The sequence below is a fragment of the Typopeltis vanoorti genome, chromosome 5, assembly GCF_054136105.1.
Source record: "Typopeltis vanoorti isolate ZY-2024b chromosome 5, IOZ_Tvanoo_1.0, whole genome shotgun sequence".
Lineage (NCBI taxonomy): Eukaryota > Metazoa > Arthropoda > Arachnida > Uropygi > Thelyphonidae > Typopeltis > Typopeltis vanoorti.
In genome coordinates this window covers 49526993-49543611 of record NC_143553.1, presented here as the reverse complement: position 1 = coordinate 49543611, position 16619 = coordinate 49526993, and the positions used below count along the sequence as shown (strand labels likewise).

At 36.8% G+C, this 16619-nt stretch overlaps 1 protein-coding gene across 1 annotated transcript in view; it reads right to left on the bottom strand.

Annotated features, from left to right (window-relative positions):
* LOC150106392 (uncharacterized) overlaps nt 1-16619 on the bottom strand; it is a 264780-nt gene that overhangs the window by 135023 nt on the left and 113138 nt on the right. Inside the window, exon 9 of the mRNA XM_090392418.1 lies at nt 2978-3095. Coding sequence (XP_090248544.1) covers nt 2978-3095 — 118 coding nt within the window. The remainder of the gene's footprint in view (nt 1-2977; nt 3096-16619) is intronic.

The window sequence follows — 16619 nt, the reverse complement described above, 5'->3', positions numbered from 1 at the left end:
AAAAAAAGAAAAAAGAAAAAAAAAAGCTTTAATTTAAACCTCAGTCATGGGAAGATGCCAATGGAGTGGAAAGAGGACAAAATAGTCCCATTGCATAAAGGAGCCTCTAAGAAAGAACTGACAAATTATAGGCCAATCAGCATCTCAGGAGTGGTGGTTAAGGCATTGGAGAAATTAGTGAAAGACAGAATTTAGGACTGAGCAGATAGGAATATGATACTCTAAGTGACAACATGGCTTTGTGAAGGGTAGGTCTTGCTATAGCAATTTGCTTACTTTTTTATAATCAAGTGACAATGGATTGAATAAGGGAAATGGATACTCAATGATATTGCTAGACTTTGCAAAAGCATATGACAAGATTCCACATAGAACTCTATTGTAAATTGGAGCAAATGGGGAGAGATGTGAATATGGTGAATTGGATAAGAGGGTGGATGGAGAGATATCAAACAGTAGTTTATGGAGGAGATAAGTCCAGGAGAAGGCAAGTGATCAGTGGTGTATCACAGACCTCAGTACTCGATCCTCTGTTGTTAAATTTGTATATCAATGATATAGGAAATGATCTGACAGGAAATGTTCATTTGTTTGCTGATGCTAAACTGGGAAGGGCAATGGCAAATAAAGGTGATGCACAGATCCTGCAGGAAGACTCAAACAGACTAGCAGTATGGATAAAGGTAAATGGCTGCCAGTTTAACATGGCCAGGTGTAAGGTGATGCACTTTGGGAACAATTCAGAAGCTATTGATGGAACTGAACTACAGGAAACTGATGAGGCCAAAGACTTTGATGTGAATGTAGATAGGGAGTTGAAGTTTAGAGGGAATATTGCAAATGTAACCAAAACAGCACATCAGATTACGTGGTTGTTGAGGAACACTCTAACAAGCAGAAACAGAGAAGTTGTTGTTCCCCTATATAAGGCTTTAATAAGACCACACCTGGACTACTGCACATAGATCTGGACTCCCAGGTTCCATGGTGATGAAGTTGTGGAGAGAATCCAGAAGCGAGCAACAATTTTTGTTGCTCGCATCCTGTTCCAAGGCTCTCTCTTTCTCCATTCTGTAAAAACATCTTCCACATTATTTTGATTCAATTTTAATGGTATAGATGCGAACACAGATTGATAAGTAAATAACAATTTATTGACTTAATTGCTAATATTTCTCTGGTATTCTATCCAGCATCTTCAGAGCACACAAACAAAGTTTGTTACAGTAGCATGACAGCTGCAATCCAGTGTAAGAGTGAGACTAGTATGAGTAATTTTAGCATGCAACACAAAGACTAAAGTCCTAATTAGGCACCATCTAAGTTGAAAAAAAAAAAAAAAAAAAAAGAGAGAGAGAGAGAGAGAGAGAGAGAAAGCAGGTATTAATTTGGTCTTAGGATGACTGTCTCCCAAATCTTTGGTAGATTTACACAGCCATACTTGTTGAGGTTTGGCTTCTGTTAATTCCAGGAACAACCTCTCTGACTTGTAAAAAAAGTATTAATATTAATATTATTAATATCTGACTTTTTATAAGCATTAATACTAATTAAAAGTATTAATATTAATATTAATAATATCTGACTTTTTACAAGTCAGAGAGGTTGTTCCTAGAATCAACAGAAGCCTTGAAACATACTCCAAACCTCAACAAGTATGGCTGTATAAATCTACCAAAGATTTGGGAGATTTATACCTTCTTTTTCTCTCTGATATTTTTTTTCCAACTTAGATGGTGTCTAATTAGGACTTTAGTCTTTGTGTTGCACGTTACAATTACTCATACTGCTCCCAACTACTGTAACAAACTTTGTTTATGTGTGCTCTGAAGATGCTGGATAGAATACCAGCGAAATATTAGCAATTAAGTCAATAAATAGTTATTTTCTTATCAATCTGTGTTCACATCTATGCCGTTAAAATCCAATCAACATGTGCGACGAACACATAAGCCTTTCCACACAGTTAAGAAATCTTCCACGTTAATCTAGTAGCAACCGCTTTCTAATCAAATTATATCAACTTTCTTCCTCTTCCTATTCAAAAGGCTCTGTAAATTATACCTCTCAATCCCTCTTTATATTCAACACCTCAGCAACAACACTATCTAAGTCACTCTTCTCTTTACCCACTCAGATATTCAAATATGCATTTCTACAGATGATCTGTAGCAATAAGGATGATGAGATTACAGCAGAAAACTGCTGCCACTTCATGTTCCTTACCTTCACTAGTATATATTACATATATGTGAGTTTCTACAATTTACCTTTTTCTTAATTGTAGAATTAAAAACTGATTTTCTGGTTTTTCTTTAAATAGAGTTTTTGGGAGGAAAAAATCCTGCTTACTTATGCCAAAGATCAGTTAATCAGCAGACCATCCGAAAAAAAGACCTAGAAATAGTTTTTTAAAAATTTAGAAACAGTTGGTAACTAGAAACAAACCTATACTATGTTAGACTAGCAGGAGGAAGACTAACATAGTGAAATGTTACCACAAGACTACATATAGGTATATCTGTTATTAATAAATTCAAACTCAATCTAGAAAGAAAAAAAAAAAGTGATGGGTAAGCAAAAGGAAATGCTAGATAAGGTATAACATATTAGATATACTAATACACAAGCAAACCCCATGCAGTGAGGCTTATGTTTCCATGAAGATCTAATGAAAATAATGCAACAGTATATGATGATTTCTCTAAGGTGAAACACGTCTGATGTTCCATAGAGCTCCGATTTTTCTTGGAAGAAAGTGGACCCTCACATGTTTTACTGCTTTGTAGTACTGACAACCAATATACTATCAACTAATAACAAAAATTCAAATCAGTGACAAAACTGCTGAAACAGCAGTAATAAATTGGCAGAGAGGTACGTTTTTTGTGGTGGGGAAAGGGAATTAGATCTATTAGATCCTCAGCTGTATATGCCAGTTTGATGATGAAGATAATAATGATATATAATCACTTACTTTAAAACGCTCTGAAGTTTTCTTTAACCTGCGATTTTCTGTGTTTTCAAATTTCTCTTCTTCTTCCTCTTTAATTAAAGAAATATTTTCATCCTCATGAAAGCTGTCCTTTGGCATGCTAAATTTTATTTAAAAAAGAGGAATTTTTCAAATTAGAAAGTTTCAATAAATGTAATTTTCCGTATAATAAAGAGAAAGGGCATTAATAAGGGTAATAACTAATGCAACATATGATTACAGAATATCTCTACATAGCCAGCCTGGTTGGTAAAGTGGCTAGCATCTTTATTCTCCAACTAATATGCTGTGGATTTGAATTTCACTGTGGTATGGATGTTTGTGAAAGTCTTCAGGGTGGCAGCTGTTTTATTGCCATAAAACTTTCATGTTTGGCATTTAGAACAGATATTCAGAATTATCCAACCTTGAACTATAAATTTAAAACCTTCTATGGGATTCATGTTTAAAAAGTCCAGTTCATACTTCAAACTGATCACCACATGACACAAACAAAGATGAACAATTATTGTTATTATTATTGGCCACAAACTTTCACATACCTATTGCAAGAAGCACCCTAAAACTACACATTGTCTATCCTACCTTTCCTTGAATTCATTCACTGAAGAAACACTTATTACTCACACTGGCAACAGTGCACTTACTCATCAGCATGATGAGAAAAACCTAGACTTCTCACCCTTGCTGACCACATTTCTATGTCATGAGTTGTAAAATCCTTTTTGTATCTATAATTATAAAAATTCTCATATTAATTTGTTTGCTTCTTTCATATTTTATATTTACTGAGTTTTGAAGTTTGCATTTGTTTCATCTGTTCTCATAATGAATCTTAAGGAGATAAAATGCTCTTTTGCCACATCACAAGTAAAAGAAAGAATGAGTATGGAAGAATAATTTTAATGAGTGGGGTGCTGATTGTAGAGGTGACAAAATAAATGAAATAGGTGAGATGCTGAATGATTGCTTTTCAAAGGTGTGTCATCCAGGTAGTTATACTTCAGCACCAGATGTGATACAGAGATTGATGTGAGAAGAAATATGGATAAATTGGAAATGCTTAAGGTATTGCAGAAACTTAATGTGAATTGTGGCCATGGAATTAGTTGGTTTGTATATTGCAAGAATGTGCAAAGGAATTAGCAGTAACTCTGATCACAATGTTAGTCTCAGCTCTGGTAACATTGCAAGAAAGTGGAAAGAGAACAAAATAGTTCTTTTCCATAAAGGAGGCCCCAAGAAAGACCCATCAGTATCTAAGAGTAGTGATTAAGGTACTGGAGAAGTTGTCAGAGGCAGAATTCAAGAATGGATGGAAGGATGACATGTGATACTCTGTGGAGGACAACACTGTTCTGTAAAGGATTATTGTGGTAACATTTCACTATGTTAGTCTTCCTCCTGCTGGTTTGCTGATTAACTGATCTTTGGCATAAGCAAGCAGGATTTTTTCCTCCCAAAAACTTTATTTAAAGAAAAACCAGAAAATCAGTTTTTAATTCTGCAATTAAGAAAAAGGTAAATTGTAGAAACTTACATATCATATGTAATATATACTAGTGAAGGTAAGGAACATGAAAGTGACTTTTGAGTTGGATGAAGCAAATGGCCAATGATGATAACACTGGACCTTGCAAAGGCATCTGAGAGGATACTGCATGAAACTATTACATGAAATGGAATAAATGTGGATGGATGTAAAATGAATGATATCAGATAAGAGTGTGATTGATGAACAGACTTCAAAGAATACCATATGGAGGTGTAGCATCTAGTACTTAGATCATGGCTATTTATGGCTATTTAATTTGTATATTGAAGATTACAGATTTTTTCGGTGCACGAAAAAAGATTCGTGCGCCGACCCCGTTTAACATGGGATAAGGCAGTGTGAAAGAAGAAGAAGAAGAAGAATTGAAGATTACAGATAATGGGAATGCAAGAAGAACAGGAAAAAGGAAAGGGCTATTTCCCTGTTCCTCTTGGACAGGGAAACACAACATAAGGAGAGTGGATGTTGAAAGTAGTAGTGAATGTATATATAGGGATGATCAGCATAAGAATGGAATTGATTAGGATGTATGTGAGTAGGTGGGGTGGGGAAGGGAATTGAGACTGAGGAGATATATGGGGGTAAGCAGTGATAAAGGTGACTGGGCAAGTGGCATGGTGAAGAAATCACAACAAGCAGGTGGCTTGAGTAGAACTGGTTATAGACTTAAAAGTGAAATGCTATGTTTATTTACGAATGCCAAGAACATTAGAAATAAGGGAGATAAAATTGTTCCACACATTGAGTTTATTTGCCCCAAAATTGTTGGATTTAGTGAAAATCCTGACGGAAATAGAAATATAAGGATACAGTATTTTTCACGAGGATAGAAAGGATAAGAAGAGAGAGATATTTCATTGGATATTGCTATGGGCCAGGGAATGTGGAAGGCAGTGGTGAAGAAATGTATTAGTAACTTGGATTAGTGAACAAGAGAAGGGTGATTATAATTATGGCAGTATAAATCAGAATGAAGAGATAGCATTTGGGAAAAAGGAAAATTAATTTCTTGAGTTCTACAGTTTGTAAAGGACAGCAAATGATGATTGAGAGGCAAGTTTTTTGCTGTTGGCCTTTATGAAATCAGATTTGGATCTTCTGATGACTGATTTGCATGTGTTGTGTGCTTTGGTGTATGCAGGATATAAAGCTGGAGTTTCTTGAATTGAACCACTTGCATAAGCTAAATTTTTTTCTTTGACTGCATCAGTCACTTTTGGTTGAACCAGGGCTTGGAAAGCAGATGAGGATCGTGCTGTCCTTGCATTGGGGATGAAGGTCTTCATGCCAGTGAGAATAATTTCTGTAACTCTTTCACAGCAGGTGTTAGGGTCAGGTGAGCAGAAACAGTAGTCAGACTAAGGAGAAAACGAGTGGAAATTCTGGAGGTCATCCCAGTTGGCTTCTTTGTGGTGCCAGAGAATGGGAGGGGCATTCTATGAGAGAGAAGACTTGTACAAGATTATGGACAGAGTTTCCGAGAGGAGAGGCAACCTCTACAGTGCATCTGGAAGGAACTGGTCAAAAAGAGACCAAGAGTATTTGTAGGTTGAAGTGGGTTATCATGAATTCGAGTAGGTAGATGTACAGTTGGGGTTGTTACTTATGGCAAAGACTTCTGCTCCAAATCCATTTGGCCAGTGGTGTTGGAATAGGGGAGCCAGTTTGGATTGTCGACATTGAGGTCACACAGGAAGATATCACTATTTGGATAGCTGGATTGTAGATGGTCGAGTTTTGTGGAAAGGAAAGTGAAGAGGTCAGAATGGACATTAGTATTTGGAGACCAGTAAATGCATCAAATGAATCTTACTAAATGGGGCAAGGAAACCTTGAGCCAGAGAATGCCAAAAGCAGAGGATTCTAAATTAGCCATTCTCTGGCAGGCTATGTCGGATTTCACAAAGGCACAGATGTCACCTTTGTGGTGAAAAGAATTGTGAAGTGTGTAGTTTGGACACTGGATGTGGAAGGGAGATGCAGTTGCAATATGGGTTTCTTTCAGGAATAGGATGTCTGGTAGACTGCAAGTGGCGGTGGTGAACATCATTTATGTTTGTGTTAATGCCACAGATGTTAGTAAAGTGGATATGAAAGTGAATTTTTAGTGAAGAGATTCTGGCTTGGTTCTTGTGTTGTTTCTGTTTGTGATGTGGCTTTTTTTTTTTTGATGTGGTTTGTGAGAGAGCTTCATTTTTGTCACAGTGTTACTGCCACTGTTTGTAGGAACCTTCATAAGTTTAATTGTAATTAGTGGAAAAATATATCTCGGACATAGCTTTCATACAGAGAGAAACAAGTCTCCATACCATGATGCAGCTTCAACAGTACCCCCAAACATACCACTACTCAGACTCCTTCTTCAGGCACAAGTATGTGGCAGCAGGATATGCACCAGTTGATCGGGAAACCTCCTGACTCGATACTGACAGGTGTACTTAATGGCGGCTGGCCTGCAGCATCACTGCTTTGACTGATGTACTATCAAAATTAAGGAGGTTATGGGTCTCTAAGTATGTCATGGCCTTGAAAGGTACTACTCACGTTGCATAGAGAAGAGAGGACTGAGTGAGAAACAGAAACTAGAATCCCTTATCTGTAGACCAAACATGGCATTTGTCACTTTAGACCTCCAATAAGCTAGATGATATTTCCACTGGAAGATCAAGAACATCTACCACATAGTATCTAGTTAGCATTTCCTTCATCTAGGAAAGTATCCATTTGCAGTGGGAATGCTTGCTGCAAACCCACAGCTCCTTTTGTGGAAAAAAAGCCATACTGCAGGAAGGTGGGGTTGACTTGAGAGGGAGAGGCTGTATATTGCACATCCCTCCCCATTAGTGCTCATAGTACAAGATGAATAATGGTAACAATCAGCTGCATGAAGAGTATAAAGATAGGGGCAGGAAAGTGACTCAGTTAGTAAGGACATCAAAAGTACAGTATGAGCAGAAATTAGCAAATCAGAATAAGGTAAACCCTAGGGAATTTTTTCAATGTGTGGCAAGTAGAAAGAAGAATGATTAGGACAAGATGATAATGAATGAAAGTGGGAGATTGGTAACTGCTGCAGAGGACATAGTCACTGTATTCAGTGAGCATTTCATCAGTGTTTCATCCTCAGTGTAAAATCAGAAGCTCTATGAGAATGAAATGAAAGAAGACTTACTGTTGAACAAGCAAGAGCTATATGAGGAGTTAAGTAAGCAAGATGTCAATAATGCAATAGGGCTTGGTGACATATTACTATGTGTTTTATGGGAATATTCCAGGGAGTAAGCACCGACCTTCCAGGCTCTAGTTAAACGGCTTACCTGTTTAACTAGAGCCCTGCAACAGCACAAATACCAAAGGAGTGAAAGGAAGGTAAAATTGTTCCACTTCACAAAGGTGCTATAAGGCTAAGGCTACAAATTATAGGATGAGCTGCATATCTGGGGTTGTAGGTAAGGTACTGGAGAGGTTAGTGAGAGCTAGGATACAAAATTGGATTGATAACAGTAGTATTCTCTGTGCTTTTCGACATGGGTTTGTTAAAGGGAGATATTATTTTATCAACTTGCTTTATGTACTATAACAAGGTGAAGAATGTATTGGACAAGGTAAATACATACAATGATATACTTAGATTTGATAAAGGCTTTTGATAGATTGTCACATCACAAGCCGGTAACTAAACTAGATCAGATGGAATGAGATGATAGATTAGTGAGATGCATAGGCAACTGGCTCTCAGCAACATTGTTGGAAATTTTTCCATTTGATTATACTATAAATTAAAGATACCAAAAAAATTATATACTTGGTTTAATCCTTTATCCAAGTGTAAGCAAACAGGTTTACGCCTGAACTATTTTCAGGACTGGAGCAACTCGTATAAAAAAGCTCATGACTTCACATCACTTGACTTAGTATCCCATAATGCAAAGCACATCTTCTGACGGACATGTATAATGCTATGCATTATGGGAAGGCCACTACCCAGACCGGTTTCGAACTATATTGAGGTCTCATCAGTGGGAGCCAGACCCAGAGGTGATACTAAGGTTGAAGTAGTGCAGAAGTCATATTTTCATATCCGAGTTGCCAAAAGGTATCACATCTTATTATTAACCAAGGGGAAAAACTTCCAACAATGTTCTCTAATCCAGAGTATTAAAATACTTTGGATTAGAGAATGTCATAAGCTTTTTTATATGAGTTTCCCCAGTCCTGAAAATAGTTCAGGTGCAAACTTGTTTGCTTACACTTAGATAAAAGATTAAACCAAGTATGTAATTTCTTGGTATCTTTAATTTATGGTGCTCAGAAAGTTGTGTATGGATGGGCAATATCTGCGAAATGAAAATAACTAACGTTGTGGTCCAGGTGTCTGTTTTGGGATGATTGTTATTTAATTTGGATATTAATGATATTGGAATGAGTTTATCTGGTGATATACAACTGTTTGCAGATGAAGGAAAGCTGGAGAGAGTGATCAGTAATCAAGCAGATGTTACGGCCTTACAGGAGGACTTGAGATGTAGTGGACAACAGTATAGAACTGTCAGTTCAATGTTGCAAAATGCAAGATTCTGAAATTTAGCAGGCAACAAAAGGATGCAAAGTATACACTTGATGGGGAAATTTTGGTAAGGAGACAAAAGACCTTGGAGAGGTGGTTGACAAAATCAAGGTGGACAATTATGGCAATGATGTAGCCACCTTAACATGCAAAAATAAAGTGGTTCTGGTGTCATTATATAAGGTCTTGATCAGGCCTCATATGGATTATTGTACATGCATTTGTTCTCGGTTTTCATGGTGAGGAGAATATGTTGGAAAGGGTCCAGAGAAGACTGACTAACATGGTAACGGGTCTTTGGGATGTGGGATATGAAGACAGATTGAGAGAATGCAGTTTGCAAAGCCTTGTGAATAGGAGGAAAATGAAATTTTTCATAGAATAAGAGAGGGAAGGGGGTAGACCAAGAGAACATTCCTCAAATCTGTATAAGGAGGGTGTGAGCATAGGCACAAGGAGCAGATTCTTTACATGGAGAGTGGTTGGTAAGTGAAATGTATTGCCTTACATTGTGGTGAATGTGGATACAGTGGATGAGTTTAAAGTACGGTTTGATTGATAGGTTTTGTGTGCAATATTATTATTATTATTATTTAGGCCTCCAAGGAGTCTAGAGACTCATCACAAGAGGTCCTTCCTAGGAAACACAAGTCTATCAAGACTCATTGTGGGAGGTCCCTCCTAGGAAACAAAGTATATCATACCACTCCTTAAACTCATTGTCCATTCTCGCTCTCACCACTCTATCAGGCAATGCATTCCACGGTTCAACCACCCTCCATGCAAAGAAACCACTCCTCACCCTCTTGCTCACAATTTCCTTTCGTAACTTCCAGGGATGGCCCCTTGTCATCACTCCTTCCCACTGTTCAACCAAGCAAAAGAACTCCCCAGTGTCAACCCTGTAACCACCTCTCAACAGTTTAAAAATCTCAATCATCTCACCTCTCCTTCTATCCACATTCCCTCAGCCGATCCTCATAACTAACATTGTACAGTCCTGAAACTGTCTTTGTTATCTGCCTCTTGTACCCTTTCCACAGTTAATTTATCCCCTTCAAATACTGGGGATCAAATCTGAGAACAATAGTCTAAGTGTGGTCTGATCAGGGTCTTATACAGTTACATGTTAAAATTACATTGGATAAAATTACACTGCCAAAATTACACAAGGAAGAAATTACATATAGATAAAAATATACTAAGAAAAAATTACACAAATTTGAATATTCGCAGCGAAGTTTTTTACTTTAGAGTTTTTAAATTTTTATGATGAATTTTATATTTATTTTCAGATAAGAGTTCCGATAATTTTATAATACTTTATAAGACCTACCTGTTGACTTTAATTCGATTAAAATATTATTGGTATTTTGTTGTCAAATTAAACACATAAACTTTCTTAATATTGCAAAAATTACTTTTATTTTAAAAAATCATAAAAAACAAACACTAAGTGATATAAGCTATACAATGCAAAAAATCCAATCTTCTATTAGAGTCATAATTTTGTACAATATTTGAAATACGTTGTTTTAACGAAATGTACCTATGACATCCTGGGTTTCATTGACCAGTTAAATGCTGCAAATAGTTTGTATGTTGTAAAGATAATTCTTTAACAATGTTATCCAAAAATTTCCAAACAGTTGGATGGGAACAGTGAAAGAGTGACTGAAGTCCATGGCGCCATCCTTCGATACAATTTGTAGTTCTAGCTATACAGTTGGGTGCAGAGTGTCTATGGTTCCAAGTAGAAATATTGAATAGAGGTTATCTATAAGTGCTGTTTCTGAGCTGTCGACTTCAAATATATGTACGTTCAAAGTAAAGGAGAACTTGCTCGATTTGTTCATTATATTTGTCTAAATTAGAGAACAGATCAGCAACTTCTAAAAATGTTTCTAACACCTCTTCTTCTGGTAAAAGTGGAAGTGATTGTAACATTTTAATGTGTACTGCAAATGACTGATTGGATTCATATAGAGATTTTATTCCACATTCATTTACTTTGCGTATAATGGATTGTGATAAGTGGAAAAAGCAGCCACCAATTTTGATGTTTTCAAACACAGCACAGAAAACATTCATCGCTGCTGTTTCAAAATTGGTCAAAATTTTTTGTGGTCAAGCTTGAGAAAGTTTCTCCAGTAACATGTTCAGCATCTTCACGTATATTTTGTCCTTTTTCCCCTGGTAGAGGAGCCAGTAGACAAGGAAAAGCAACGCCTGAATCATATTGGACATGGATACTGTATAACTGATAATATATTTCTGGAACCACTTTAAATGTACCATCTGCTAGCCAAAAATCATTAACTACAAGTTGATCTAGAAGAGTCTTGTGACCAATTAGTATTATACATTCTGGATCTTCTGCCCCGGAATCATGAATAATCCATTTAGAGTATTTCTCTCATCATCATCATCATCAAATTCCTGCCATGTACCCTCAAGGGGTGTACAGGATATGACAGTACTACATGAAAAAATTACATCATTACTAACTTCCTATCTACAATTTTCCTCCAAAGCACTCTGTTACTTGTCAAGACTCCAACATTATCAAATCTTATATTTCTATCGTCTAAGGCACTTTGTACCGTATCAATCCACCTATATCTTGGTCTTCCTCTGGGTCGTTTTCCTGCCAACCTGGCAGAGAACACTTGTTTTGCTAATCTTTCCTCTCCCATTCTATTTAAGTGACCATACCACCTGAGATTAGCTCTGCTAACGCATTCCTGGATGCTGACAATGTCAAGTTCTTTCCTAATATCCTCATTTTTAATATGATATTGCCATTGATGCCATCTGTTCACGCCTCTAATCTTTCTCAGGACTCTCATATCTGCGGTCTCTAGTCTTTGGTCAAGTGTTTTACTTCTGACCCAGCTCTCAGATCCATAAGTTAAAATTGGTTTGAACACTTTCTTGTATACAGCTAATTTAGTGTTCCGACTAATTTCTTTCTTATTCCATATGAATTTATTCAATTGACTTCCCACGATACCAGCTTTGCTGATTCTGTTGTCTATTTCTATATTTAGTTTACCATCTTCAGTAAAAATTGTGCCTAAGTAGCTGAAATGTTTTACTTGTTCCACGGGTTCTCCATTCACAACACAGTTGACATTTTCAATGATTCTGCCTATTTTCATTGTCTTTGTCTTTTTATTGCTGACCTTCATACCATATCTATTACAACAGCTATTCAATTTAGTCAGAGAAGTTTGCAGACTTGTAGCGGATTTATTTAGAAGTATAAGATCATCTGCATAAAGCAAAGAGCTGACATTAACATCTCCAATTTTGATATCAGGTTTAATACCACATTCCTTCATAATGTGATCCATATAGATAATGAATAACAGAGGGGATAATGTACATCCTTGTCTCACACCAGATTTAACATTAAACCATCTTCCTGTACTTCCTTCAATTCTAACTGCTGACTTACAACTCAAATAAAGACTAAGTATTGCTTGATATAATGCCCCATTGACACCATATAACTGCAGCGTATTGAATAGCTTCTCTCTTGGCACCTTGTCATATGCCTTTTCCAAATCGACAAAACTTAAATACAGATCTTTGTTATATTCCCATGCTTTCTCGACTATTTGTCGTAAATTGAAGATCTGATCCTGGCAGCCTCTATTTGGCCTGAATCCAGCTTGTTCTTCACCAAGCTTTTCTTCCACAAGTCTTCTCAACCGTTTCTCAAGTATACTTGCATAGATCTTGCCAGGAACACTCAGTAGGGAAATACCTCTGTAATTCTCACATTCAGTTTTATTTCCCTTTTTATATATGGGTGCTATGAGAGCTCTACTCCAATCATCGGGAATTCGTCCCTCTGCCCAGGCTTTCTGAACTATGCAGTGCAGCCACTGTAAGACTCTTATACCACCGTACTTCAGCATTTCTGGTCGAATATCATCTACTCCTGCTGCCTTTCCACATTTCAAGCCTTTGATGGCTTTTTCTACTTCAAGTATGGATATGTATTCCTGACTGCATGCCTGGTCAGTGTTTTTTATCACTGTGCTGTCATCACTGCTTGTTTCATTTAGCAGTTTTTCAAAGTAATTACTCCATACTTCAAGGATATCTTTTTCTCCTGTTTTCATTTCACCTTTATCATCTCTAATTCCTTTTACAGCACTCTTTCCTCCATTCCTAAGCTTCTTCAACAACCTCCAGAATATTTTGCCACCTTCTTGATATTTATTTTCTATATTCTTGCCAAAGTCCTCCCATGACTTTTGTTTAGCTAGTTTTACACACTGTTTAGCTTTCTTACATTTGTCTCTGTATTCTGTAAGAGTAAAAGCTGACTTATTTGCCAGGAACTTTTGATATGCTTTCTTCTTTTCCTTCACTGCCTCTTTAACTTCCTGTGTCCACCAGGGAGTTCTGATTTTTTTATCCTTGCACACAACCTCACCACATGCCTCTCTGGCAGAATCAATCAATGTTTCCTTCAGAGTTTGCCACTGAATCTCCAAGGTTTGATTCCAGTTCTCAAACTCTTTCATTTTCTTTTCAATAATATTTCTGTATTTTAGTCTACAGTTCACATCTGAGAGCTGTTCAACTTTTATTCGCTTTAAAACTTTCTTACATGTTATTCTTTTCAATATGGTATTCAATTTTATCCTGCTCAAGACTAAATAGTGATCACTTCCAATTTCAAATCCTCTGTACACTCTGGTGTCCTGCACCAGGGAGAAAACATCACTATCAACAATAACATAGTCAATGAGACTTTTCTTATTCCTAGCCTCTTCTCTCCATGTGAATTTGTGCACATTTTTATGTTGGAACATGGTGTTAGTAATAACCAGTCCATGTCCTGAGCAGAAATCCAACAGATATTTGCCATTATTATTAGCTTTGCTCTTTTCTCCAAATTTTCCCAAAATATTTTTGTATGTCTCACAATCATTTCCTACTCTGCTATTTAGATCCCCAACAAGGACCAACTTTTCCTTTTTCATTGTGTCAGTTGCTTTTTCTAAAGCCTCAAAAAATTCCTCCACTTCTACCTTAGTAGAACCTTCTGTGGGACCATAGGCACAAATAAGTCTCATTGTGCAGTTCCCCATTCTCATATTTGCCCACATTATTCTACTTGAGACTGACTGCCATTCAAGAAGATTAGCCTCGTATTTTGTGTTGAATACTATGGCTACTCCTTCTTTTCCTTGATTGTCATTGCCTGAATATAACATTTTGTATTTATTGCTCAGAAACATCTCACCAGTTTTGGTCTTTTTTGTTTCAGTCACCCCTATTATGTCGATCTGGTACTTATCTAATTCCTCAGCTAGCTCCATTTCTTTGCCATTCAGGCTTCTTACGTTGATAGTACCGATCTTTAACTCTGGTGATGTTGAGTTGGGGTTTGTTTTCAGATTTGTTCCAGTAGCTGACTTTTCGCTGTTCGCCCTGGTTCCCTGGCGAAAACAACGGGGGCCTTGTTTAACCGGGCGACGCCCCAGCCGGCATGAAATTTTGTCATGTTGTACCATCATTTTTTATTTTGGTTTAACCAATAAGAATACAATTTGGTCGGCTAAATCCCAAATTGCCAGCCCATCCTCGTTCGTTCAGTATCAAAGTAGATACCCAACAGGGTGCACCACGAGAAGGTGAGGATTGGACATTAGGTCAGAAGCCCTGGTCGGTTCTCCGCATTCCTTTAAAGGCTATGTGGAGGTCTCCTCTCAGTTATACAGCTTTGACCCTTAAGCACCCCGAGTATTTCTCTGGTATTTCAAAATTTTTGTTATCTGGATTTGACGGAACATTTCTGCTTGTTTTAGCTTTGGATATATTTAATTGCCTTGTCATGGAGCTCTTCTTCGGTAGGCACATTTTTAATCCATCTGATGCAGTCACTAAACTGTTAGCTATAATGGCACGAGCCGTTGTGCCTGGATTCAACATTATTCTTTTCATTTGATTTGCAAGTTGATGAGCTTCAGATTCAAAAGTCCTATTAACATGACAGTGTTCTGAAGACTCACAGATAATCTTGTTGTCTCTGGTAAGGAGCAGCGATCGACAATGTAAAGTTCTAAACTTTGCACAATACCAATGAATAGTTCCGATAGCAGTTTCACGGTGACAAACAAACTTGAATTCTTTGTAAATTATAATTTGATCACCTTTATCACTAACACCGTACTCAAAATCAGCCATGGGTAAATTCATTTTTTAAAATTAATTTAAAAAAATTAATCACAAAATTTATTAACTCACACGTTATACACTAGTTGTATTACGAGTCACTAAATAAACTAGAACTGAAGAATGCAAGACAAAAATTTACTTATATACCTTCACCCAAACAATTCTTAGAAATTCTTGAGCAGTTCATGGTGATTAACAATTGTCGATTGGTTTTACCTTAGGAAATTATTCCTTGTAAATCTCAGGTAAGTACTAATTAGGGTAGCTAATCAGTACATCATTTTGCATTTCCAACTCAACCACCTTCCTAATCCCCTTTCCAAAATCTGCACTAGTTTACCCCTTGCTGGTTATAAATTTTGTACAATTTTTGGTAAATTTTATTTTATGTGTAATTTCTTACTTGTGTATTTTTTCCTTTTAATTTTTTTCTTAATGTATTTTTATCTATGTGTAATTTTTTCTTTGTTTTTTCTTCCCTGTGTAATTTCTTAATTTCGTAATTATGAAATTAATTTTTTTCTCAGTGTATTTTTATCTATGTGTAATTTTTTTTTAATTTCTTAATTTCGTAATTTCTTACTTGTGCATTTTTCCTTTTAATTTTTATCTATGTGTAATTTTTTCTTTGTGTAATTTCTTCCCTGTAATTTTGTCCCTGTGTAATTTTTGCAGTGCAATTTTATCCCGTGTAATTTTGTCCCGATACGGTCTTATACAACGGAATGATAACTCTTTTATCTCTGAAGGTCAGCGTCCTTCTCTTTATTGCAGCAATCCTCTGTGTTACTTTCACCACCTTTGCAATAATATGTCTCTTGAATTTCAGGTTTCTATCAATCATCAACCCCTGATCTTTTGTCTTCCCTATTTCCTCCAGTATATCTCCTACAATAGAGTATGCAGCATTCCATCGATGTGTCCCAAACCTCAAGACCTTACATTTTTCTGCATTAAATCAACCCCCCCCCCATTCATTTGTCCATCTGTCTAGCTTATTCAAATCCTCTTGCATGACTACCACATCTGCACCATTACTAATAACCCTTCCCAGCTTCACATTATCTGCAAACAACTAAATATCCCCCTGCAATCCACTGACAATGTCATTGATATAAAGGTTAAACAATATAGGTTCCAGTACTGAGCCCTGTGGGACCCCACTTGTAACCCTTTGCCTCCTTAAAACTGCCCCACCATACACAACTCTCTGATACCTATTGGACAGCCAATCCTGAATCCAGCTGACATCCAGACCCATTTGCTGCAACTTAAATATCAGCTTATCATGTAGCATCCTG